The sequence below is a fragment of the Mytilus galloprovincialis genome, chromosome 3 (assembly GCF_965363235.1).
Source record: "Mytilus galloprovincialis chromosome 3, xbMytGall1.hap1.1, whole genome shotgun sequence".
Classification (NCBI taxonomy): Eukaryota; Metazoa; Mollusca; class Bivalvia; order Mytilida; family Mytilidae; genus Mytilus; species Mytilus galloprovincialis.
Genome location: NC_134840.1, coordinates 60334524 through 60362511, shown reverse-complemented (window position 1 = coordinate 60362511; position 27988 = coordinate 60334524). Strand labels below are relative to the sequence as shown.

The 27988-nt window shown below is 33.5% G+C and overlaps 1 protein-coding gene across 1 annotated transcript; it reads left to right on the top strand.

The window, feature by feature from the left end:
- Positions 1-17: 17 nt before the first annotated feature.
- On the top strand, positions 18-19847 carry LOC143068519 (uncharacterized). The gene is made up of 9 exons (XM_076242649.1): positions 18-76; positions 3532-3605; positions 5449-5540; positions 11622-11829; positions 12739-12927; positions 14581-14897; positions 15455-15677; positions 17598-17774; positions 19417-19847. The coding sequence occupies exons 2-9, from the start codon at positions 3548-3550 to the stop codon at positions 19563-19565; spliced, it is 1413 nt and encodes a 470-aa protein (XP_076098764.1). The 5' UTR covers positions 18-76; positions 3532-3547; the 3' UTR covers positions 19566-19847.
- The last annotated feature ends 8141 nt before the right edge of the window (positions 19848-27988 follow it).

Below are 27988 nucleotides of genomic sequence, written 5' to 3'. Positions count from 1 at the left end.
AGTTGATCAAAGTCGAGACAACCGGAAATAGGCTACTTATAAACAAACGAACGCATGTGATACACAACCTTAAAGGGTAAATTATACATATATTTAGTATTATTACAAAATAAACTTCATTACACAATAAGTAAGACAAAAAAAATACACATGATAGTTTTTTTAAAACTATCAATACAGAAAGAAGCCTACCAAACATCTAATTTACAGTGGAAAATAGTATACAATGCTTAAGCCTACCCCAGCTATTTGAGTTACTTATTGATAGCCTCTGTATTTTTGTGGATCATCTTTCAAACCATTGTCATCTGTTATGACTTGCAGTTCGTGAAACTTTCGATCCTCTTATCCAACATCAATGAAAAATTGAAGCAAAACGCAGACATGTGTTATTGGAGAGCAAGAAGACATCACAATTTTCACTATTCCTAAAACAATACTACTATAGTGGAATGTTAAGACATCTTAAATTAGTTGAAGGCCTGCTTTATGGTATATGTAGATGACAAACACGGGTACTTTAAAAAGGGCAATTAGTATATTCCTCCCAAAAGAGTGGGGAGTATACATATTTACATTTGTCCGCACGAAACACAGTTCTGCTGTCTTTCATTTGATCAGCAACTAGTATTCATGACTTTTTTTTATATATGTACAAAACTTCATCTATTCAAGTTTGTCTGAATTACATGTTTCTAGTTCCTTCTATATTCTACTTCCTGTTTCCCAAAACTGATATCTTTAAAATGCCAATACAATGCACGTATACGAAATATTTTCGACCATTTTTTTAGAAACTTCAAGTCATTAGTTCGTGGTTTATTCGGAAACATAAAACAAGAAACATTTAGCTTACAGCTAATATCGCTTGAATCTATTTTGACAACATGCTGGTGAAATCATTTTTATAAAAGATGCCAGCTTCAATTGCACTGATGTCTTTTAAGTTACACCTTCACAAAACAGCATGCAGTAGCAATTCATATTTGAAATTCAGAATGAACATGTGTTTGAATGGTAGCGGATTTTGTTTCTTTTTTTCATATATGTATGAATTCAAATCTTTAACAGCCTATAAACTTGGCAATTCAGACAATCTTGAAAAACAATACAGACAAAAATAGCAAAAAAATGGTTACAGACTTTCCAACACTTACATATCGGATATGTTCCTTACGTCGTGACTACAATCCCCATCCCTTTCATGAATATGACCTACCGAATTAGACTATTTACCGGATTTTGTAACACATAAGCAACACGACGGGTGCCACGTGTGGAGCAGGATCTTCTTACCCTTCCGGAGCACCTGAGATCACTCATAGTTTTTGGTGGAGTTCGTGTTGCTTATTCTTTAGTTTTCTATGTTGTGTCATGTGTACTATTGTTTGTCTGTTTGTCTTTTTCATTTTTAGCCATGGCGTTGTCAGTTTATTTTCGATTTATGAGTTTGAATGTCCTTCTGGTATCTTTCGTTCCTCTTTTACAAAGACCAGCAACTCCAGCTCCGTAAATAGGACCCGGATACTTCAGAAAACTGTCAAGTATTATTTTGATGGATTACCAAATTTTGTGTCTGTCCCATGTCAGGTACCTTACACGTGCTTTCCTTTTAATTATTTTGAGATCTTTGGTATACATTTTTAATTTTTGTTCATCTATTCACAAATTGTATTTTGTAAAAATGTATTTTAAACTTACGAAGATTATGAGCTTGACAATTTATATACTAGTATATATATATATACACTAGCTATTATTGAAAACTGCATGCTGCCCTACGTGTGTCTTTGGGTTGATATGTGTCGTTTGTTTGCTGTCTCAATGACGTTTACCCTATTCAAAGATTATGTTTTAAATCCTAGGGGTTGTATATATTCTTACATATATAAGTCAACGATTTAAAAATAGATATGTAAGTTAGTTGTAATACGTTTTCAAGCAATCAAACCATATTAGCCTGAATTGTATTTGGGAGTTGTCTAGGCACTTGGGTTAGTTTTACTATAAGCACTTCCACTACGGTGCAAAGGGGTTAGAATTCGCCATTGAACATAACTGACAAAAGAAGCGGAACCCAATATGCTACTTGTAAATAACCATAGGCAACAGCATACCAATTTGACAGGGTAAGTATTTCATCAAAAACACTCCGATTCGGAAGAGGTTTACAACAATGTAAAACTTCGAAAGTAACTGAAAATATCATTAAAGGAGATAGGATCATAATATTTGTTATAGAGAAAAAACAAACCCGGGTTACAAACTAAAACTGAGGGAAACCTATCAAATATAAGAGAACTAAGACACAACAGAGACACTGTAGCGTGGTACTTCATTTTAAAGTACTTTTATAAACAAACGTATTAAAAGTCGCAGGAAGATGACTAAGGCGTGATGATATTTTGATGCAAAAGTCAGCATTAAACCAGATATAAAAATGGCATACTGTAAACCTAACATTTGAACTATCTTAAAAATCAAACCAAAAAAAAAAATGCATTTATAAAGTTAACACCCTAAAGATCTTCAAGCAAAAATTGAACGGTCAACACAAAACAATGTTTCAATTTTTTTTTTGCAGTTAAAAAACTGTCTGTTAATCATACAACATGCAAGATTAGTTATAGTCCCTATATCACAAGTTCCATGCACAAAATTTAACAGGCATTCAAGCCATCAGAATATGACTTGGCATATGAATAAAAAGAGATGATGTGGAATATATGTCAATGAGACAGCAAACCAACAGAAAAAATGACATCTAGATGGTGTGTTGGATTCGCAAGCTAACGAAAATCCAAGTGAATGAAATGTTTTAATGCAAGTGTAAAATATAAAGTATTAAAATGATTCCTTTTTAAATCTCGTCTAATCACTCAAAGCTGACGACAATGCCAGAAAAACAAGACATGTGTCTCGCCTTCCTCATGTTTCATTGAAGGTAAGACAGAAATAAAAAATAATCCTGTACTTTAAGTAGGCTTATCAAAAGAGAATATGTGTCTGCTAAATCTTATGTAACTTGGTGATTCAATGAATTTCAACAACTAGTCAAAGAAAGATTTTGTCAGAGGTCTTTTCAGACAGTGCTATGAAGGGAGAGAAGAAGAAAACTAATTTCACTTCATGATAAAAAAATGTCACTGAAATTGAATGTTTGCGCCAACAACTTTTGTTTATGTTTTACCGTTAATAATGTGTTAGGGACGACATCAAAAGATCGATGTAGGATAAAAAAACTTAAATCAAATAGTTTGGGGGTGGGGTGGGGGGTGGGGGGGGGGGGGTCAACATTGCTGCAAGTTTTGTTAATCTAAAATTTTACATAGTATCCCTATTGGTCAATCAATTTTTCCCAAATTAAGTTAAGAGGGGGTGTGGGAGTCAGTGAAAAAACTATGTGAATTGAGTTTTTTTTATCCTTCATTGAACTTTTGATGTCGTCCCTTAACGTTTGGCGAAAACAATTTAAAGTATTGTCGTTTCCAGTAAATATAAAGTACACTAATTTATGTCTTTCTTATCCAGGGCTGCAGACTGCATAATGAACTGCTTCGGGATATCAGATGTACTCCTAACAGGAATACTTATAGTTATTTCAGGTAAGTTGAACCAGGGTTTAGAAAAAAAAAATAAGTGAAAGTATTACTGACCGACGCGAGTCTATTTGTATCGTCAAATTGACCAAATCGATACTAATCTTGTTTCAAAAAAAAATTGGAAAAATGTTTTCATTGGCAAATGAAAAAGCGATATCATGTTTCAGTTACTTATCAATATAATTAGTAATCATTTATCATAACTGCACGCCAAGTCAGTTATAATACTTTTGGTAGTCAAAATAACAGAGTGGGAAAACTCTTATAAAATAGTATATTTCAAACACTTATATCATCTTTTCATAGCAAAACGTTAAAACAGATATGAAGCAAATTCGTAAAGAATAACTTAAAAATAGTTAATTTTCTAAATCCTATGCAACGTTGAAATAAGGGCAAAAACTCGTAAACATGGCTTATTTCGAAATACATCAATCATCAGCTACTTTAAACAACATATGAGGTGAATGATAGATCGGCGACAAAAAAAAAACAATGAGAGAGATAGTTGTTGGCATTTAAGAGTTGTGTGAACCGTTTAGATAAAGAATTCCATATAAGATCAGCTTCTTTGCATTTTAATACGGATCCGCGTAGGTATTTTGAGAAATACATTATCAGACCATATCATATGAAAGACAAGCGTGCACACGCTGAAATGTCTCGCCTTCTTTACTAACCATTGAATTTTATGTTGATAGTCCTAAATATAAAGCTTTACTACAAGTAACACATAAACTTGACACGATCCCAAAAAATGTGAGGTCACATAAACCTAAACGAGAATGTATATCTTTCAATCATTTAATAAACCAAACATAGTTGACCTATTGGTGATAGTTTCTAAGAAACAGACTTAACAAAGAAAACTAAACATTAACAAATAAACCATGAAAATGAGGCCAAGGTCAGATGAACCATGCCAGCCAGACATGTACACCTTACAATGAATCAATCTATGCATTACATATAGTTGACTTATTACTTATGGTGTCCAAGAAACAAACTTAACCATGAAAACTTTAAAACATTGACCAATGAACCATGAAAATGGTGTCAAGGTCAGATGATACCGTGGCTTCCAGACAGAAATATACACTTTACAATCCTTCCATACAACACATATAGTTTATCTGTTGCATATAGATTAAGAAAAACAGACCGATACACTAAATCTTATCACTGAGAAATTAACTGTGAAAATGAGGTCAAGGTCAAATAAAAACTGACAGACTGACATGTACATCATAAAATATTTCCATACACCAAATATAGTTGACATATTGCTTATAGTATTAGAAAAAGAGACCAAAACTCAAAAAAATAACTTTGACAACGGAACCATGATAATTATCATGAGGTCAAGGTCAGATGACACATACCAGTTGGGCATATACACCTTAAAATCATTCCATATACCAAATATAGCAGACATATTGCTTATAGTATCTGATATATGGACTTGACAACGAAACTTAACCATGTTCACTGATCCATGAAATGAAGTCGAGGTCAAATGAAAACTGTCTAGCGGGCATGAGGACCTTGCAAAGTACGGACATTCTAAATATAGTTATCCTATTACTCATGACAAGAAATTAACAATACAACAATTCTTCACTTTTTTCAAGTACCTTCGCCGGATCACTATCTTTTTGTCGAGCTTTCTTCGACAAAAGTCGCAGGCACGACAAAAACTATCCACTTTTGGAAATATAAATAGTGGTATATTCTGGTTAGGCACACAATTGAAATAATTCTGGTTTATGACGCACTTTTCAACCTAGGGACATTTGAAATTACGTGAAAATTGTCATATAAATGATGTGCATTGATTATTTAAAAGGTTGCAAAGGATTCCAGTACCCAGATTCAGGACCATGCATAATAGTAAATATGGACGCTACAACTCAACTGACTCAACTTGGATCTGAGCCGGTAAACACAATCTGCTTTCATGATATTTTTATATATATATATGTTTGAAAACGCGTAACTGGATTTAATATTGCAATATAATTTTAAAAACCCCAAGTTGTTTTGAAATCTCTTGCCAAGATCTTTTATAAATATCACACAATCCTGTTTCATTTTATCAGAAAATCAAATATTTCAAACATGAAGATATCCCAGTTATTAGCATTACACATTACATCGACAACATCCACCATTTTCTACATTTGAAAATGCCTGTACTAAGTCAGGAATATGACAGTTCTTGTCCATTTGTTTTTGATGCGTTTTGTTATTTGATTTTGCCATGTGATTATGGACTTTCCGAATTGATTTTCCTCTGAGTTCAGTATTTTTGTGATTTTACTTTTTCCAAGCAAGGATGGCCTCGGTGTCCGAGTGGTCTAAGAAGTTACTCACAAGCCAGTCAACACTGAGGTTGTGAGTTTGAACCCCGCTCGTGCTAGTGCACTCGATTCTAATTGCATATGATTGTCAGTTTTTCTATCGAAGGTCGGTGGTTTTCTCCGGGCACTCCGGCTTCCTCCACGGTCCGTGTAACACTTATCAATTCAAAGTTTTAAAAAGTTTTTAAATTTTAGATTTTTGGAATTTTGATCAAAGTTTTAAAATATCAAAATTTCTAATTGTGTAAAAGTTTTTAAATTTTGAAATTTTAACCAAATTATTAAAATATTAAAATTCTAAATATCGTTTTTAAATTTGATAGTTTAGAAATTTGATCAAACTTTTAAAATACTAAACCTTACGTGCAATTTTGATTATTTCACTTTTTGAAAGTTTGATTTTTTAAATTTTTGATTAAAATATCAAAATAGAAAAGGGGCGAAAAGAGGGGTACCTGTAAACTGCAAAACGAAATAAAAGCGAAACGAAACGAAACAAAATGAAATGAAATAAAATTGAGAATGGAAATGGGGAATGTGTCAAAGAGACAACAACCCGACCAAATAAAAAACAACAGCAGAGGGTCACCAACAGGTCTTCAATGTAGCGAGAAATTCCCGCACCCGGAGGCGTCCTTCAGCTGGCCCCTAAACAAATATATACTAGTCCAGTGATAATGAACGCCATACTAATTTCCAAATTGTACACAAGAAACTAAAATTAAAATAATACAAGACTAACAAAGGCCAGAGGCTCCTGACTTGGGACAGGCGCAAAAATGCGGCGGGGTTAAACATGTTTGTGAGATCTCAACCCTCCCCCTATACCTCTAACCAATGTAGTAAAGTAAACGCATAACAATACGCACATTAAAATTCAGTTCAAGAGAAATCCGAGTCTGATGTCAGAAGATGTAACCAAAGAAAATAAACAAAATGACAATAATACATAAATAACAACAGACTACTAGCAGTTAACTGACATGCCAGCTCCAGACTTCAATTAAACTGACTGAAAGATTATGATTTCATCATATGAACATCAGGCACAATCCTTCCCGTTAGGGGTTTAGTATCATACCATCATAACATATATGAGAAGAACATAACCCGTGTCATGACAACAACTGTTTTTAGAATAAATGTGTTTAGTTCCGATGCAAAGACCTTATCAGTGACTCAATATTAACGCCAAAATATGCAATCTTTAATGACTTGACAACAGTATCGTAATTATATCCCTTCTTAATAAGTCTATTCAAAGGTTTTGTAAGTTTCTGAGGTGAATACTGACACCTTTGTGCTTTATAAAGAATATTACCATAAAAAATTGGATGTGAAATACCTGAACGTATTAGAAGTCTGCATGTTGAGCTATATTTACGAATGATGTCTTTATACCGATGATAAAATTTAGTAAATGTTTTGACTAGTTTGTGATATCGAAAACCCTGGTGTAATAATTTTTCAGTAATACATAAATTTCTCTCGTTAAAATCGAAAACATTGTTACATACACGAGCGAATCGTACAAGTTGAGATATATAAACACCGTAAGATGGTGACAAGGGAACGTCACCATCTAAAAACGGATAATTAACGATAGGAAATGAAAAATCATCCCTTTTATCATAAATTTTAGTATTCAGCTTTCCATTAGTGATATAGATATCAAGATCGAGAAAAGGGCAGTGGTCATTGTTAGTATTAGCTTTATTTAAAGTAAGTTCAACAGGATAAATTTCATTAATATACATACTGAAGTCGTCATTATTGAGAGCCAAAATATCATCCAAATATCTAAAAGTATTATTAAATTTGTTTATCAGATGTTGTTTCGATGCGTCTTTGCTTATTTTTATCATAAATTGTAACTCATAACAATACAAAAACAGGTCCGCAATAAGTGGTGCACAGTTAGTCCCCATTGGAATTCCGATAATCTGACGATATACGGAATCTCCAAAGCGAACAAAAATGTTATCTAGTAAAAATTCAAGGGCATATATAGTATCAAAGCATGTCCAATTAACATAGTTTTTTTGTTTATTGCTACTAAAAAATGACCTAAAAGAGCTGATACATTAAAGTTAATGTATAAAATAAAACCACAGGCACGGACAGTTCTAAGCTGTGAAAAATAGGATGATAAAATAAATATTTCTCAAAAGAAGAGAATTCACTTCAAAACAAGACACACGGCTCTGATAATGACCATGCTACTTGCTGGTTTTTTTAGCACCCATATTTTAGGAGAAACAGGAGTAACAGTAAAAACTGAAAACCTCGCAGTAGGTCAAATAGTATGGTTAGGTTGAACATGTATATATATTTTCTACTGAATTCTAAGCAATAAAAAGGCTCAATACACGGTGTATTATCTCTTGATTTCATTTTTTCTGTTTTTCTCTACGACTTCTTACTTTCTGCAATCATGTTAGCTAAAGAATATATCATTTCATGTACATTATGAACGATCATCTTTATCGTTTTAATCTGTTCTTTGTAAGTTGTTGGCCCTAAATATTCAGCTTTGAGCGTTCCCTAAGAAGGTTGATCAAGAAAAGCGCTTCGGTCGTAACTTTTAACGTTATGTTTTCATTTTTATCGGTTGTATGACGATCATAATTATATTGACATATATCAATGATTTTAGTTAATTTATTTTTGGTACGGTAGGAATACTGAATGCATGGTGTCCCAATTAAGGTTGTGCTAGTCTACAATGTGTATATATATATATCTTATTTACGCTGAAATTAAGAGTAGTAAGATCAAATATTAGTAGATTGGAGCCAAGATACTGTTACAAGGTATCTACAAAAACTCATCATAGATGGATACCAGGATATAAATTTTGCCGGTTTTTGCGCCAGACGCGCGTTTCGTCTACAAAAGACTTATCACTGACGCTCGAATCAAATTAAGTTAAAAAGGCAAATAAATTCAAATAAAATTAAAAAGGCCAAAGAAAGTAAACGTTTAAATCCAACTTATAGCTCTGGTTTTGTAAAAGTTGAAACCTTAACGTATACCATAAACATTATTTTCACGAGCATTCATATTTATGTAATAGTTGCCGCTGTAATTCATTAAGCGCCCATCTAGCATTCATATTTATGTAATAGTTGCCGCTGTACTACATTAAGCGCTCATCTATCCATTTGTAGGTGTCGGCATTTTGAAAATTGAAAATTCTTTTCAAAAGTTTATATCAGCGATAAATGGTAATCTTTTGGGGAATCCAATATATAGATAGTCACTTTTTTTTTACTTTGATGCTACCACGAGGGGCTTCGATAATGGTACATTAAAATATTCTGATCCCCAATTGGATGAAAAAATAATATTCTGTGCCAGCAGAGGACAAAAGAAAAATTCTGAATCCAAATTATAGTGTTAAATTTTGAACCAGACAAGTTGATTAATAGCGATGAAAAACTTAATAAAATTGTAAGCGCTTCGACAAAATAACCACACCCCACTTTTAAAGTTAAATGGTTGCTCCCTTATAGACAACGTTTATCATATACGTATAGGGGCCAGCTGAAGCACGCCTAGTACAATGTTCATTGCGACGCTATACATTTTAGTATTCATTGCGCATCATTTATTGGAACTGAAATAAATCATAAAAGGCAATATATTATCGCCATGCAATCGATAAAAAAGAAAACAAAACGTTTAAAGTTGCATGCGACCGAAGCCCTTTTTCTGGACCTACCTTCATCAGGAACGTCAAAAAGGCGAATAATACTATTTGGTTTACTGCGAGTTGGTCAGTTTTCACTGATACTTCTAAATGTTGGACACTGGGAACACCAAATAGCTCTGAATTATTTATCTCAAACGCTAACCTTATATAAGAGATTTAAATCAACTTATTTGATTCCGGTTTAAATAGGTTTCATTTTTTTTTTTTTTTTTTTTTTGATAGATGCACAAAAGATTTCAGGATACTGTTATTCCATGTGATGTCTAATATGTTTCATAAAAAAAACGACTTCTTCTTTTCATTATTTATTTTGTAATTAAAAATTATTTGATATATTTCGTGCTATTTATTTATAACTAAGAATGATTGTTATCAGAGCCGTGTTTACATCAGTGTTACAGGTACCCCTCTTTTCGCCCCTTTTCTATTTTGGATATTTTAATCAAAAATTTAAAAAATCAAACTTTCAAAAAGTGAAATAATCAAAATTGCACGTTAGGTTTAGTATTTTAAAAGTTTGATCAAATTCCTAAACTATCAAATATATAAACGATACTTAGAATTTTAATATTTTAATAATTTGGTTAAAATTTCAAAATTTCAAAACTTTTACACAATTTGAAATTTTGATATTTTAAAACTTTGATCAAAATTCCAAAAATCTAAAATTTCAAAACTTTTTAAAATTTTGAATTGATAAGTGTTACACGGACCCTCCACCAATAAAAACTGGCCGCCACGTTATAGCCCAAAAGTGGCGATAAAACACCAAAAGTATAAATCAAACCCAAGCAAGGACCGAAGCTCATTAACTAGGTAATCAAACGCAGGACTTCTGGAAAGTTCAAAGAGCCGAAAACTACTTCTGAAGTTGATTTAGTCATAGAGTGGTTTCCGATGTAATATTAAAAAATGAATCCGTATAACAAAGCATAAATAAGACACCAAGATATATGTGCTAAAATAACTTCATATAGAAAGCAAATTATGTATGCTTGCCAATGAGACAAGTTCGAGTTTTGACTATTGTTGATGACCGTACGGTGACCTATAGTTGCCTACGTCTGCTTCATTTTGACTATGGTATGCATAACGTATAGTCCGCTATAAAAGGACCCAACATGAAAAAACAAACAAACATGACTGACAACAACTATTAAGACATATCTAAACACTGTCGAGAAATTTTCCAGGAAGAGTAAAAGCCAAATCTTACAGGAAATCATGATAACCTGGACCAATGACAATACCGTAATTTTGACAGAAAATAAAATAAGTTTACCATTAAAAAAAAAAAAAATCTGAATTATACATATATCGCTAATCTTTTCTTTTTTTTTTTTTTGTATAACCATAAATGATTGTCTACCAGGAAAATGTTTATACTGTTGGAGGAGATAGCACGGGGCTGGTGTACCTTAGCTGGGGGGCCGTAAATCATAGTTCCTTTGTTGTATTTTTTTTTACTTTTGCGGTCTATGGTCCGCAAAATAAAAAATAAATAAAAGAGGACCATAAGAGTTACGGTTCCGCAGCTAGGTGTACCTGAGACAAATTAACGTTACTTTTCATTTGGTGCAAAGAGCCGATATGAAACATTCTCATAAACATGTTTAACCCCGCCGCAATTTTGCGCCTGTCCCAAGTCAGGAGCCTCTGGCCTTTGTTCCGTATGATTTTTAATTTTAGTTTCTTGTGTATAATTCGGAGTTTAGTATGAAGGACACCTACGGGTGTGGGAGTTTCTCGCTACAATGAAGACTCATTGGTGGCCTTCGGTTGTTGTCTGCTCTATGGTCGGGTTGTTGTCGGTTTGACACATTCCTCATTTCCTTTCTCAATTTTATATATTATAATTCAAACAGAATAAAGTAATCTAAATCAAAGAAAATAGTGTAGAGAAAAAATACTTGTATAGTTTATAAATAATTTTATAATTTACAGTTAGAAGTAACATCATCTTTAAACAGTGCCAAAGTAGATAAAGGATTTTGTCGTTCCAACGGCTCTTTGTCAAATATAATATTACAAACCACAGCTCCTTTACCAGCGAGGATTACATTATCATTTAACAAAGACGAACAGTCTGTTGTCATTATGGACATCATAGCAACTTTTGATCCTGATGTTATATTTAATAATACGGATGAAGGTAAACAGCTTTTAAAACTTTTAAAGAGACAGATTTTGGTAGAAAAAATAATTTGGACAAAAAGGATCCACGAAGTTTTTAAAAAAGAGGCTGAACATTCAGAACTGACATATCTTTGAAACGACAGACAACGCCATGCGAACATCTGAAGGCAACAAAAAAGATAAACAAGTCCATAAAACACAACATAGACAACTAAAAAATGAGCGACACTTCTATAAACTTTGAAAATTTACCAATACAATTGATTATAAAAAAGGAAGATGTGGTATGATTGTCAATGAGGCAACTCCAGTGGCGGATCCAAAGGGGGGGGGGTCCGGGGGTTGGAATCCCCCCTTTTTTTGGACGATCATCGCATTTGATGGGGGCATATAGATGGACCCCGTCCCCCTTTTGTCCTGTTTTGATCCGCCCCTGAACTCTTCTCAAGAAACCAGATGACACAGAAATTAACAGCTATAGGTTACCGTACAGATTTCAACAAAGACCAAAGCCCATACAACAAAGTCAGATACAAAAGGTTCCGAAATTACAAAATGTAAAACAATTCAAACGAGAAAACTAACATAGCAACAAACGACAACCACTGAAATACAGGCTCCTGACTTTGGACACACATACATGCAGAATGTGACGGGATTAAACATGTTAGTGGGTGCCCAAACCCTTCCCTAACCTGAAACAGTTGTGTAACAGTACAACATAGACGATTTAAAACCAGGTGTTTTCAACACTTTTGTTCAGTCTCAATTGTTTCTTATTTGTTAAGGTAGTTCCAGAAATTGTCTTTTAAAACCGGCATCATTCGTAGTTTTGTGTAAGTTATTTCTGCAGTACAAAAACATTACATTGGCACTCACACCACATCTTCCTATATCTATTAATTGAAGTTTTGTTTTACTACAGGTAGCCAAAGTTTAGCAGATGTAGGAAACACACGCCTGTCAAAGGATACATCTTCATATAAATGTGATGAACAACAGACTATTTTATTCAATAAAAAGAATTCATCAATGTTCGAGTACGAGTTTAAGATGACTATCAGAAATGTTGTAATTCAAGCTTTCAACTTAGTTAATGGTACACTATCAGAAGGTAAATAATTGTTTTGGTTAACCGATATTAGTTAGAAGTAGCAGCTATCAAAGGGCGTTATACGAATACAAAACACGGTTTTCTTTTTTCTTATTTCTAAAATAGTGTTTCTGGTTGAAATAGATCTAACCAGATTCTTAATGTTTAGTTCCATCATCATTAGGACAGAAATATCATTTAAGATATCGACCATCAAAGTAAACACTATTTTAAAATTCTGCTCAAAAAGTCTTTTACAATAGAATAACATTGTGAAGAATATATCATCAAAACATTTTTATCCTATTTTTGAGATTTCAATTCCATTTTCTTATGAAGACAGCTGCCTTTCCTGGTTGCTTGGTACATCTGTTAATAAGGAGCAATCTAGACAGATTCTGGGTGCGGGATTTTCTCGCTGCGTTGAAGATACATTGATGACCTTCGTCTGTTGTCTGCACTTTGGTCGGGTTGTTATCTCTTTGACATTTCCCCCATTTCCATTGTCAATTTTATTCCATCTTTTAGGACAGTTTGGTCGTAATTCTACTCCACTTCAAACTGTAGACTTTGGCTGGTCGACGGTTCCTCAGACCATCTTGTCTTTCAAAAAATACAACTGTTAATATATTTGCTGTAACCATACTTCTGTATTTATAAAGTTAAAGATGAAGCATGTACTTATTGGAACTGTAATGGAACAATCACCAAGGCTGTTAAATTCCTATTATGACTGTAGCCTTGATATTCCCATAGATGCAAATTGTGCCCCTTCCATATCAAATATGTTCCTGGTTTGTTTGAGTAACATGTCATGGATATCTTAACAAAGATCCTTCTAAATTCCATTTCATTTGATTATACGTTTGCTTTGAATAACAAAATAAATTCTAATAACTCTGAAAAATCACACAAGAGCTTGTTTTAGTAAAGGCCGTACGGTAACCTGTAGTTTTCCCACCCTGTTTATCCTTATAATTGTCTCCGATTAAATCATACCATCTCCCTTTTATGTATATCAGTGTTTTAGTGTTTATAATAATGTTTATTATTTTTGTTTTAAAGTGGCATAATGGTTTCTGAAAGTTGTTTTCAATTTTAACCAGTCGACAAGTAATAATATTATAGCTAGACTGGTTCTTTTGATTCAGTTGGGTATTCAGGGGCGGATCCAGCCATTTTAAAAAGGGGGTTCCCAACCCAGGACAAAAAGGGGGGTCCAACTATATGTCCCCATTCAAATGCATTGATCGGCCAAAAAAAAGGGGTTCCTCCCCCCCCCCCGAACCATCCCCCCTTGGATCCGCCAATGGTATTAATACCAGAAGATCTTAATTGTTGATAAGCAGGGAAATCGTGGTTCCTGTGTCGTTATAACACATAAGACTGATAGAATTCAATTTACTTTCTTTTAACAAATTTCAAAAGCCTTGAAAAGTTTTTTGCACCAAGACATAAAGCCTTTTAATTCGCAAATCTGAAATTGTCAAATTGACAGATTTCATTTACTGATAGAGACAGTGACTTCCCCTATATTGAAATCATTTCAATTAGGCGTTGGGAATATCTGAAGAATACGAAGTAAAGAATATGTACCGAAAAATATATTAAAAATCTGGAATCACTTTAAGGAACCATGCTAAACATTGAAATTACTGATTTTTCACTTTTAAGCTGAAGAATGTGCTGCCGACGAAACAACTGTTGCACCAACAAGTACTGAAACAGTTGAAACAACACAACCGGATGTCACCAATACCGGAAGTACTACAACGATGGCCACAACGGACGAAACAACGGTTCCTGAAACAACAAGTCTCATTTCGACACCAACAGGAAGTACCCCAGAAGTGACAAGCAACTCTCCTATCACACCAAGACCTGATGATCCACCTATACAATCTTACTCTGCACACGGAGAGAACGGGACTTGTGTACTCATACAATGTGGAATTCAGTTCGAAATTCATTACAATACAACAGAACAAAAAGTATATAGACTTAGTAATGAAATAAGTTATTTTGCATATTCATAACATGTGCATGTCTGTCCTAAGTCAGGTGCTTGTAATTCAGTGGTTGTTGTTTGTTGCTTTCTTTTTCTTTTTCTGTTTCGTTATTGTTTTGTTCTAAATTTGGTCGTTGGTTTATTTGATTGAATATTGATATAGTCATGACGGGTCTTTTTTTTTAAAGCTGACAATACGGTGTGGATTTTCCTCTTAGTTTAATGCCGCACGATACAAAGATTTGGGTAAATCCACGTCATTAAAAAAAATGAACTTGAAGTTCCAATGTTGGGTAGTTGGCTCCTTGAAACTCGTACCACATCTCCCTTTTTTTTAAGTTAACACTATGGCTTACAATGTATGTGTGTGTGGTTTTTTTTTAACAAACTCAAAAATACCAGAAATCCGATCCTTGTCAAATATTTTCTTTTATTCAAAGAAGTTAACAACCAAATGTGTATGTGCATGTTTTGTGTTATTCTGTAATATTGTATTTTAGAAGTTGCTTACATCAAAGAAATATTGTCTTCTGCTTTCAGCAAGCATCCAGGGTAATTGGAGTTCCAGAGAGAGTAAACTTTGATGGAGGATGTAATCAACCGAACAACACGCAAAGTCTTCAAATACAATTCTATGACAACTGGGATCTCCGACTTACCTTTTCTCGATTCGATGACCAAGGACAAAAAAAGTTCTATTTGTCTGACATAGATTTAACGGCTAATTTGAGCAAAGAACTTTTCCCGGATATCGATAATCCAAGTAAGTCTTATAATAGATTTAAAAAGACTACTACGTAAAAAAATATAAGTGCATCCCCTAGAAGTTAATAACTTTTTTTTAATATAACGCAGACTAAAAATGTAACGACGTAAGCGCTGTAATTTTTAGGTAAAGAAAACCCAATGGAAATCGATCTGTTTAAAAGTGTTCATCGAATATCGAGGAAAATCAAAATTTGTGACGTCACGAAAAGAACAATAATTGATTTCTTAAATTTTAAACATATATGCGTCAATGTTTTGCTATGATTCTTTATAATACAAGTATAAAAATCTTTTTTTATTCAATTAAAGCTAGAAATTGTGACTTTGTCGAATCTCACACTTTATTACGATGTCTCAATCTCTCTACTTAACGATGTCTTAATCTCCCTTTGTAACGATTCCTCAATCTATCTCCCTTTGTAACGATGTCTCAATCTCCCTTTGTAACGATGTCTCAATTTCCCTTTATAACGATGTCTCATTCGCCATATGTGATGGTGTCTCAATCTTTCTTTGTAACGATGTTTCAATCTCCCTATGTAAAATGTCCTAATCTCCCTTAGTAATATTGTCTCAATCTTTCTATTTCACGATGTATCAATCTTCCTTTATAATGATGTCTCAATCTCACTTTGTGACGGTGTCTCAATCTCTCTATGTGGTGATGTCTCAATCGTCCTTTATAACGATGTTTTAACCTCCTTCAGTAACAATGTTCAAATCTCCCTTTGTAGCGATGTCTCAATCTCCCTGTGAAACGATGTCTCAATCTACCAAAGTAACGATGTCTCAATCTCCCTGTGAAAAGATGTCTCAATCTACCAATGTAACGATGTCTCAATCTCCCTTTGTAACGATGTCTCAATCTACCAATGTAACGATGTCTCAATCTCCCTTTGTAACGATGTCTCAATCTACCAATGTAACGATGTCTCAATCTACCAATGTAACTATGTCTCAATCTACCAATGTAACGATGTCTCAATCTCCCTGTGAAAAGATGTCTCAATCTACCAATGTAACGATGTCTCAATCTCCCTATGTAACGATGTCTCGATCGACGAAATGTAACGGTCTCGATCGTCCTTTGTAACGAGGTCTCAAACTCACGTTGTAATATTTCGTAATTTCCCTTCGTAACAATATCCCAATCTTCCTATGTGACGTGTCTCAATCTTCCTATATAACTATGTCTCAATCTTCCTATATGATGTCTCACTCACCCTATGCAGCAATATCTTTATCTCCCTTTATATCGATGTATCAATATATCTATGAAACGATGTCTCAATCTCAATAAATAACATTTCCTCAACCTCTCTATAAAACTATGTCTCAATCTCCCTTTGTAACGATGTCTTATTATCCCTTCGTAACAATGTCTATATATCCTTTTGTTACTATGTCTCTATCTCCCCATGTCACAATTCCTCTATCATCCTGTAAAACAATGTCTCAATCTCCTTATGTTTCAATTTGTCGATCGCCCTATGTCACGATGTCTCGTTCGCCTTATATGACGATTCTGAATCGTCATACGTAACGATGTCTTAATCTCCCTATGTAAAGATGTCTCATTCTCTCTTAATAGCGATGTCTCAATCTCCCTAAATAACGATTCCTCAACCTCCCTTTGAAACGAGGCCACAATCTCCATATGTTACGATGTCTTAATCTCCCTAGATTACGTTTTCTCAATCCTACTTTGAAACGATGTTACAATCTCCTTATGTGACGATGTCTCAATCTCCCTATGTAACGATGTCTCGAGCTGTGTATCAATAACCTTTTTTAACGATGTCTCAATCTTTTACTATAATACAAACGTCATTATTGACTAGTTGTAATACATGTCCATCTAGACGTATATACAAAACTATCAGTACAACAATTCAAATTTTGTATTTTGCTTTAGTTTTCAGACAAAACATAAAAACAACTTTTGCAACAGATACAATAACAGCTTCGACAGAAGGCAGTTACAAATGTACAAAAGAAGCAGCATTTCTATTAAAAGATGGAACTGTTATGAGTACATTTAACTTGCAATATGCAGCCTTTCAGAAGAATATTACTGACTTCTCAGAATCAGGTTCGAACATTATATTTCAAGTGACATTTGTAATGCCATAGTTCGTGTATAGAAAAACCAATAGTAATCTATCGCTGGAGTTCCCCAAACGTTCATTGTTTTTTAAAGCTTTTTGTTTTGATGACATTTTCGAAACAAAGATTTACCTCCAGGGGCTTTCAAGACGAAGTATTCAATACCAAATATATCCCCTCTCCCCCAGCCTTAAAAAGATGAAAATAATAAAATTGAAGTGAGTGTTTCTAAATTAAGCGTAACGAAATGCATCATTCGAAAAATTATAAGAAAAATTAAAATGTCAATTGTTCTTGAACAATTGAGAGGTCTTTCCTTTTGTGATGTAAAGTACATGTTCCAATAGACGTAGAATGTACTGAAAAGCTTTAAAACACACTAAAAATCGTCAAAATAAGGTCAAAAACACATAATTCGCTATCTGGGACATGACCTTGACCTTTGACCTTGTGACCTTTGTCAAGGTCATTAGTCCCCAATGTCATTGCTGAAGACCCCATGGGTCTAGGACCTTTGGTTATGTAGTAAAAGCTGATTTTGTCTTTTCAGAAACCTAAATCAGGGGTTATGCCCCTTACAGAAAGGTCAAATCTCTTCGGTCAAAATGTAACAAAGTTGCGCATTAATGACCCAAACATTTTCCACTATTCAAAACTTCCGTAAGTATAATGGTTTTTGAGTTGTTCTGATAACAAGGTGTTAGGTCAAAGGTCAAGGTCAACATACACATTTGACCTTGAGGTATTTTTGAAAGTCTCATGAATTGTTGATGAATGGTGAAGATCCTAGGTCTCTACGATTTACGGTTTCTGAGTTTTGGTGGTCCACCGACACCGGTTAATTTTCAAAGGGGCATAACCCTACCAATGAGTCGTTGAATCTTTTCGAATCAAATGTAACGAAGAACCGGGGTCTGGTCCTGAACAAATTTCACCCTTCGTTTTTTTTCTATCTATTACGGTTACGGTGTTGGAACGATAACAAGGTTTTTTGGTTTCGGAGGGATTACTCCGAACCGACAAAATATTTCGACTAACAGGGTGAGTTCCGGATAGGTATTCATGACACCGATACAAAGTGAGAACATGAAAGCGACACGTCTTACGGTTTAGGCTGCTAACTTCGTCAAAGTTTGGCGGAAAAAGAATAATAATAAACAGAAGAAATACAGTAAGGTCTTTCCTTATAGAAAAAGGAAAGACCTTAATTATAAAAGTCATTATGCATCTCATTTCACTGAAATTTGAATATAACAAATTTATATTTGCTTCATGATCTGGAATTTCTCTTTGAAGTTGTTACTTATACTCAATAATAAATCATGTTCGCGCTTTATATGTAAACAACTGTCTAGAGAGGAATGTTACACACCAGAACAAAATGGCCCCTCGTTCATCAATAATTAAAAGCAGACTCATTGTGGTAAGGCGCCGGTTACGATTTTCGGACCAAATCAAAACTTTACTTTTATGAGTAAACATTGTTCCCTTGTATGTCTCACCCATCCCGGTCCTGTTCATTTTGTGTCAATTAATACATGCTCATCGTTCCAGACATTTTTGTGTGCTTCTTGGACGTAAAACACCAAAAATCAAGCCATTTACATTAATCAAAGTTTTGGTTGTAGGTATATCGGAATGTTCCTCAGATGTTGAAACAAGTTCCGATATTCCCATCGCTGTTGGTTCTGCACTTGGTGGACTGATAGTCATAGTTCTAGTGGCTTATGCTATTGGCAGGAGATGCAAAGAAAAAGGAGACTACGACACAATATAAGAAGGGGACATAATAGTAAAATCATATTATCTCGGGCATTGATACATTTTACTTGAACACATTGACAATTTACTGAATGCTAAACAGACATTTATGTGCAAAAAAAGGACATGAACAACAGATGAATGTAAATATTGATAGTGCAATTTTGGGGAAGAAATATTTAAACGCATAAGCAATGGTAAAAAGAACATCGATTTAACGTGTATTGTAATTCATAAATATGATCTATATTTAATTTTTGTATAAAACTGATGGCATTAAAATTAAATTTTATGTACATTCATAGTTATGTATTCCATCTCTAAATTCAGACATGTAAAATATGCTAACATTACATGTTCTTCTCTAAAACAAGAGTGCACACGCTAAAATGTCTCACCTTCTTTACTAATCATTGATATTATGTTGATAGTCAATATAAAGCTTTATCACAACTGTCACATAAACTCAACATAAACTAAGAAAACTTAATATAGATCGATGAACCATGAAAAAGAGGTCAAGGTCAGATGAACCATGCCAAGAGGCAGACATGTACAGCTACCATTCTTCCATACAAAATATATACTTGACATATTGCTTATAAATTAAAAAAAAACAGACCAAAACACAAATACTAACACTGTGCAATGAACCATGAAAATGAGGTCAAGGTCAAATAAAACCTGCGTGACTGACATATAGATCATAAAATATTTCCATACACCAAATATAATTGACCTTTTGCATATAATATTAGAAAAAAATAGACCAATATTCAAAAATTTAACTTTGACCACTGAACCATGAAAATAAGGTCAAGGTCAGATGACACCTGTCAGCTAGACATGTACACCTTACAATCATTCCATACACCAAATATAGTAGACCTATTGCATATAGTATAAGAAAAACAGACCAAAACACAAAAACTTAACCATAACTCCTGAACTATGAAAATGAGGTCAAGGTCAGATGACACCTGCCAGATAAACATGTACACCTTTAATACCATCCTTCCATACACCGAATATACAAGACCTATTGCTTATAGTATCTGAGATATGGACTTGACCACCAAAACTGAACCTTGTTCACTGTTTCATAAAATGAGGTCCAGGTAAAGTGAAAACTGTCTGACAGGCATGAGGACCTTGCAAGGTACGCAAATACCAAATATAGTTATCCTATTACTTATAATAAGAGATAATTTAACATTACAAAAAATGTTAACTTTTTTTCAAGTAGTCACTGAACCATGAAAATGAGGTCAAGGACATTGGACATGTGACTGACGGAAAGTTCGTATGATGAGACATCCATAAACAAAGTATGAAGCATCTAGGTCTTCCACCTTATAAAATATCAAGCTTTTAAGAAGTTAGCTTACGCCGCCGCCGGATCGCTATCCCTATGTGGAGCTTTCTGCAACAAAAGTTGCAGGCTCGACAAAAAGGAGAGGTGCTTTGATTGCCAATGAGACAACAGTAATATCCACTAGAAATCAAAGGACGAGGATTAAAACAAAAAGGGTCACCGTACGGTCTTCAACAATGAGCAACGCCCATACCGCACAGTCAATTATAAAAGGCCCCAAAATGACAAATGTAAAACATTTCAAACGAAAGCCAATTTCAACTAGTATATAAACCATTCATATGGTTCCCAGATTAACGCATGAATCAGTAAAATAAAATCAGTGCACATCCAAATGGTATTATTAGTATCGAATGAATGAAATGAAAGAATGAAAACAATCTCCAAATGCCGAAATCATTTTTTATCATGCAATTAATTATTATTTTAACCGAAAATACAGTCAATTAAGAAAAAATATTGATGTTTTCAGAGATAGATTTTATATGTGTCCTTGTTAATAATATATCAAATTGATGGTTTACGGAAGTATTTTACGGTTGACAACATTTAAGGAATTTTGCGGAAATAAAAATAAAAGAAGATAAATTATTCGGTAAAAGGATTAATTTGCCTAAGAATTCTGAATGCAAAAATGACATTCGAGTTCCATATGATAATAAACCTTTTATATGTTTCACATATTCTTTAAAATTACATTATACTCTGCAACTATTTGAATCTTCATTGCCGTCATGGGTCAGTCAAATGTATATATAACATAGATACAACACGGCTGCGCACCGGTAAATTTGAATCTGACATCTGAATTTGAGTTATGGTCAAACAAGGCGACGAATCGTTGAAGGTAACTTGCTTTTAATTTATTCAGTTTTATTTTATATGACATAGCATTAATAAATCCAAATGAACTAATTACTAAACACATCCGTCAAAAATTGTACCCTATAATAAGGTTAACTTGCAAGTGTGGTAAGACTGTTCTGTCTAGAATTGATGCTACTATGTGTTCTGGTTCGGGTAGGCTATAAGTCAAAAGAAGCAGTAACACTTTTAAAGAATTAAGAATTATATGGGGCAAATTTTATCTAAATTTATTTGATTCTGAATCATTCAAAACCCAATTCAATCGGGAAGTAACTATGTTTTGCCTTTAAGCTACAAATGCATTCTGTCCGTCGATGATTTTTGATAATGTAGTACAAAATATGCAAAAAAAGTAGTTTCTAGGACTGAATAACATTTTGTTTACATTTTTTTTAAATAAATGAAAAGTTTTGAAGTAAATCATCTTAATTTCACGATAGGTTTCAACAATATAATTACAAGGTAGAGTTTGTCTCATACTTCAGATATAAAAAAAAGCTGACGGTCAAACCTAAAAGTCAGTCAGAAAAAGGCCAACTAGACATTTTTTTTCCTATTAATTTATAGCAACCGTATTCCTCCCTATACAACTGCACACAAAAAGCAGATGTATGTCTATTAGTATCAACTTTGTTGGACTTGTAAAGACAGTGCGGCATAATGCCATTCCACGAGGAACCAACCATGTGTTAATTCTGCTTTTTCATATTCACGATAAAAGGCTTAAAATTTTAGGATTTTATTTAATTGTATGTCCTGATCTAAAGATGATGTCCTGTCACTAAATAATTCAATTGTGGTGACCATGTTGAAATCATGAACTTGAAATAAAGCATACCATAGATATACGACACAGATCTGGTTCATATATAATAGACCGACAACTATATCATTACCAGGGGGCGATTTCACAAAAAAAAACTTACGACTAAGATTGATCGTAAGTATACTGATTTGTTCATGACTTAAGACCAATCTTAGTCGTAAGTTTTTTTTGTGAAACAGACCTCTGGTTATTATAAGTCAGAATGGATACTCTCATGCAACAAGAGACCAAATGAAACAGAAATAAAAAAATAATATAGGTTCCCGTACGGCCTTCAACATGAGTAAAACTCATACCACATAACAGTCCGCTATAAAAGGCCATGTGATGAAACGTAAAACAATTCAAACTAGAAAACTAAAGGCATGATTTGTGAACAAAATAATGAACGAAAAACAAATATGATTTACAGCAATTAACACACGACAACCACTGAATTACTAGCTGCTTACTTGGGACAGGCAGAATGTGGCGGGGTTAACCGAATTTGAAGGCGCCAACCCTCCCCTTACATCCCAGCTCCTTTGTTCTAACAGGGGTGATCTGAGCCGGATCACCCCTACCAGATCACCCCAGTTTAAGTGTCTTTGTTATGCATGCTTTCCTTTGTTCTGTAACAATTTGGCGGGAATGTCAAATCCAGTATAAAACTTATAATTAATTATACGGAGAAGACTATCTATCAAAATTCACGCAGAAAAAATCCAGTGTATATGCTGGGATTCGAACTCAAGACCTTTAGCATATCAAGCCACGACACATACCACTTCACCAGGACGACTGGATACGAACTATCAAAAATTTAACATATTTAAAGGAAGCAAGATATTTTTATAACTGGGGCAAGTTGGCAGACCTTTACTCAGTGGGGTTTAAACCCTTTTCGTAAAATAAATGAGTTGTCAGTCTGATTGTTCAATTTGATTTTACACTTTTTAAAAGTTGGGCGAGTCGGTTACAAGAGTGGGGCGATTTTTTCATAAAGTGGCGATATAGTGTGGGCCGATTGGCCAGTGGGGCGAGTTGACATTGTTTGATATCTACTCATCGTGTTAGGGGGTCATAAAGGGTATACATCATATAGTAATATATAAAGTATATAATAATGGTTGTGCGGCGTTCTCAACTAGATTTTATGAATTGTAAATGTTTTTTCGTCTAATCTAAAACAGCTGGGATGTAAAATAGTTATCCCATTCGGACTTGGTGTGTCAGTGTTAGATCACCCTCTGGCCTCCGGCCATCGGGATGATCTTACACTGACACACCGCGTCCTTATGGGATAACTATTAATTACATGGGACAGTGGTGAAATGATACAACATAAAACTGAACAAACTATAAACAAGAGGCTGTCACAACGACAGCAAACCGGATTTTTTAACATTTATTTGTGTCCTGGCAATATCACAAGAACCATTACTGATGAATGGTGAAAGTGAAAATCGTCAATATCAAATTTGACCTCCATTTTGTCATCAGTATCAACATATTAAAATTTGAAAAGCTTAGATTGAATGGTTCATGAGTAAATGCAACAACCTGAATGGAAACGCCATTTTACGATCTTTCAAGAACCATAACTCCTGAACGGTAAAAGTCAAAATCGTCATTATTGAACTTGACCTCTATTTTGTCATCAGTAACAACATATTAAAATTTCAAAAGCTTTGGTTGAATGGTTCATGAGAAAATGCACGGACACGACGGGAAAAACCATTTTTCAATCCTTCAAGAACCATAACTCCTGAACGGTAAAAGTCAAAATCGTCATTATTGAACTTGACCTCCATTTTGTCATCAGTAACAGCATATTAAAATTTCGGAAGCTTTGGTAGAACAGTTCATGCATAAATGCACGGACACGACTGGAAACTCCATTTTTCAATCTTTCAAGAACCATAACTCCTGAACGGTAAAAGTCAAATTCGTCATTATTGAACTTGACCTCCATTCTTTCATTAGTAACAACATATTAAAATTTGGGAAGCTTTGGTAGAACAGTTCATGCGTAAATGCACGGACAACTCCATTTTTCAATCTTTGAAGAACCATAACTCCTGAACGGTAGAAGTCAAAATCGCCATTATTGAACTTGACCTTCGTATAGTTGTCAGGAATAACATATTAAAATTTTAAAAGCTTTGGTTGAACGGTTCATGAGTTAATGCACGGACAACATTTGATTGCCGCCCGCCCGCCCGCCCGCCCGCCCGCCGTACATCCCCAAATCAATAACCGACATTTTTGTCACAAAAATCCGGTTAAAAATCAGTTGAAAAGAACTCATCAGGTACAAAACAGAAATACATCTAACAAAAACACAAATTGACGTATACTGGTACTTATACTTCTCACAACAAAAAGACACTATATATAGGTACAGATCTGCGAGTACAAGCAGGTACTGACAATAAGTTAAAAGCCAATAGCAATTAAATAAAACAAATCGTGAATCTAAGACTAAAATATCAATCAGTATACATCCAACATCCAATGGATTTAGTATAAAGAGGTTTCATTTGTTTTTTTAAGGGGGATAATAATTCATTTTACGAAGAACGAAAATTGTCTGCTTCTAATTAGAATTGTCTCCCTTTTAATGCAAGCTTAATTTTAAACAGCTAACACAGATGATAATGATTTTCAACTTAGATAAAATTAAAACAGAAAGACACAGGCCTATAATTGTCCTCATTTCCCAGCAGTATAAATTCTAGACATTTACATAATTTCACTATTCAGAGTAAATAAACACCAATAAACAACTATTATCATTTCCCATCTCACCCTCGCAAAACTGTAATAAGTAAACTGGATTAAGTTGAATTACAGATCATGTACAAGAGTCTGCACTTAGCTCACAAGGATCTAACAATATCTTATTCGTGATTATTCATAACAATTTTTTTTTATTTCCAGAAAAAAATATGAGTAAATTAAATCCATTTATGATCAATATACTTGGCTTGTCAATATTATCACTGTTGCAGACATCTTTGAATTGCCTTTTTACACTAAGGTCCCAAAACTTTTATTGAGGGTTTCCCTACCTACCTCATCCAGAAAATCTAGAAATATGCATTGCCATAGTAATACATAAAATAAGATCTTCTAAAGAACTATGTTTCAAATTTGTATAGAACTTATATGATATACGTGTACACACTGTTGTAATATCATTGAAATAAGAAATACAAAAGTGGATTTATTACATTTCTCCCCATATAATAAAGGCAATGCTAGATAAAAAAAAATGTTCTAACAATTTTTTAAGGAAAAATACCTCAACACCTCTATTTTTTATCTTTAAACGTTTGCCTTTATAAGAGGAGTGTAATTAATTGTAGGGGTGTGAGTAATGACGGTAAATATCGACGGTAGAATCGCAGCTTACTATGATATATTATTTCAGTTTTAACATCCATCAAATATACATTAATTGTTTACGTCTATAATATAAAATAGATACCAACAGAAGAATGCTTTTACCATTTGTTTTTTGGGTGGATTTATAAAATGACAACAGTAGGTCATCTTACCCCATGTGCACTGACCTTACCTTTGAAAAACACAATGTCATGTAACTGTTTATGATCTATAGATATACAAGCTTGTTTACAATTGGTTATTTTACCGTAATACATAAATTGTAGTTTATGTAAAATAATCGTTTAACGGTGCCCTAAAATCTAGTTTTGTGATAACCACTTACATCCTTCAATTAAAATACCATTAAAGTCATCCATTAAATAATTCTCACTGAACCTTATAATAAAGGTATAGATGATATGTATTGATACCATATAGAATATTTTACGCTATTTTCGTAAGTTTAAATACATTGATTTAAATTTTACTATTTTTCAACCAATATTTTGGTTAGAAAATATAGAATTTAGTTTTTTTTCCCTTACATATGCGAGATTTCAATGCAATTTCAGTACTTGCATTTTATTACATATGCCATGTCTGGCTCTGTGGTATGTGTTTTGCTCATTCTTGAAGGCCATAGGGTGACCACTATAGTTGGACGTACCATATTTTGTGGAGAGTTGTTTCATGGGCGCTTTTTTATATATGTGTTTTGATGTAAATTTAAAAAAGACAAAAAGTATAATTTTTAACAAGCCAGGAAATTTTTTAAAATGTTGTTTACATTTTGGAGGTAAAGAGATTGAAAGTGCAAAATTATATAGATATCTTGGAATCACATTTACTCCTAGTGGTATATTTAAGCAGTGTAAAGATGAATTATACAACAAATCTTTAAAAGCTTGTTTTAAGCTACAGAGATGCTTGTCATCATCTAACCCTAGTATTGCCACTTTTTTACATCTTTATGATCATACAATTAAACCCATACTATTATATGGCAGTGAAATATGGGGAATGTTTAGAACGGATTCAGCTGCTTGTAAAAAAGATAATGATTGTATATTAGAAAAAGTCTTTGGTCAGGATTCTTCTGAAAAAGCTCATACCAAATTTATGAAATATATTCTTGGTGTAAACAGAACGTCAAGTAATATTGCTGTAATGTCAGAGCTTGGTAGATTTCCTATGTATTTTACTATAATTTTATCAATGTTAAAATATTGTCATAGACTGGAACAGTTGAAAGAAGGATTACAATTTGATGCATTTATATGCTGTAAACAGTTACATAGCTCTAATGTAAATACATGGTATTCTAGTATAGATTATATTCAGAGAGAGATTGAATTACCAAATTTTGACCAATCAATTGGTTCTTTATGTCAGTATGTTAAAAATAAACTATGTAAAAGTTATTTCACATTTTGGAATAAACTTAAGTATCAAACAATTAACTCCCAAAAAGGGAAGCTTGGTACTTATTTTTCTATAAAAAATTGTTTTAAAAAAGAAAAATATTTAGAATTGCAGGACTTCAAAAAAAGACAGTCAATTTGTAAATTAAGAATAAGTGCTCACTCTTTAAAAATTGAGACAGACAGATATTCAAAAAAGCATATAGAAAGATCTCAGCGTCTTTGTTCTAATTGCTCACTTGGTAAAGTTGAAGATGAGCTTCATTTCTTATTAGAATGCCCTCTTTATGATATTCAAAGGGACGATTTTTTTAAAGACATTTCTAACAATTGTTGTAATTTTATAAATTTAAATCAATCTTCTAAATTTTTATGGCTGTTGACCCAAGAAAATGTTACTCTTATGGAAAAACTGGGCTGTTATATTTGTGACTGTTTTGAATTAAGGAGATCAGGTATGAACACTGACACTATAAGTCAAGTAAATAATTTGAGAATAAATACATATACATGTATAATGCAATTTTATTATTCTTTTATTCACAATATATACAATGTATGTGGTTTTTAGCTTGATT

Excerpts from the sequence above, each read along its gene's own strand:
- LOC143068519 (XM_076242649.1), top strand. The coding sequence starts at position 3,548 with ATGAACTGCTTCGGGATATCAGATGTACTCCTAACAGGAATACTTATA. Across the intron at positions 15,678-17,597 it reads CCCGGATATCGATAATCCAA|TTTTCAGACAAAACATAAAA; the intron begins GTAAGTCTTATA and ends ATTTTGCTTTAG. Across the intron at positions 17,775-19,416 it reads TACTGACTTCTCAGAATCAG|GTATATCGGAATGTTCCTCA; the intron begins GTTCGAACATTA and ends TTTTGGTTGTAG.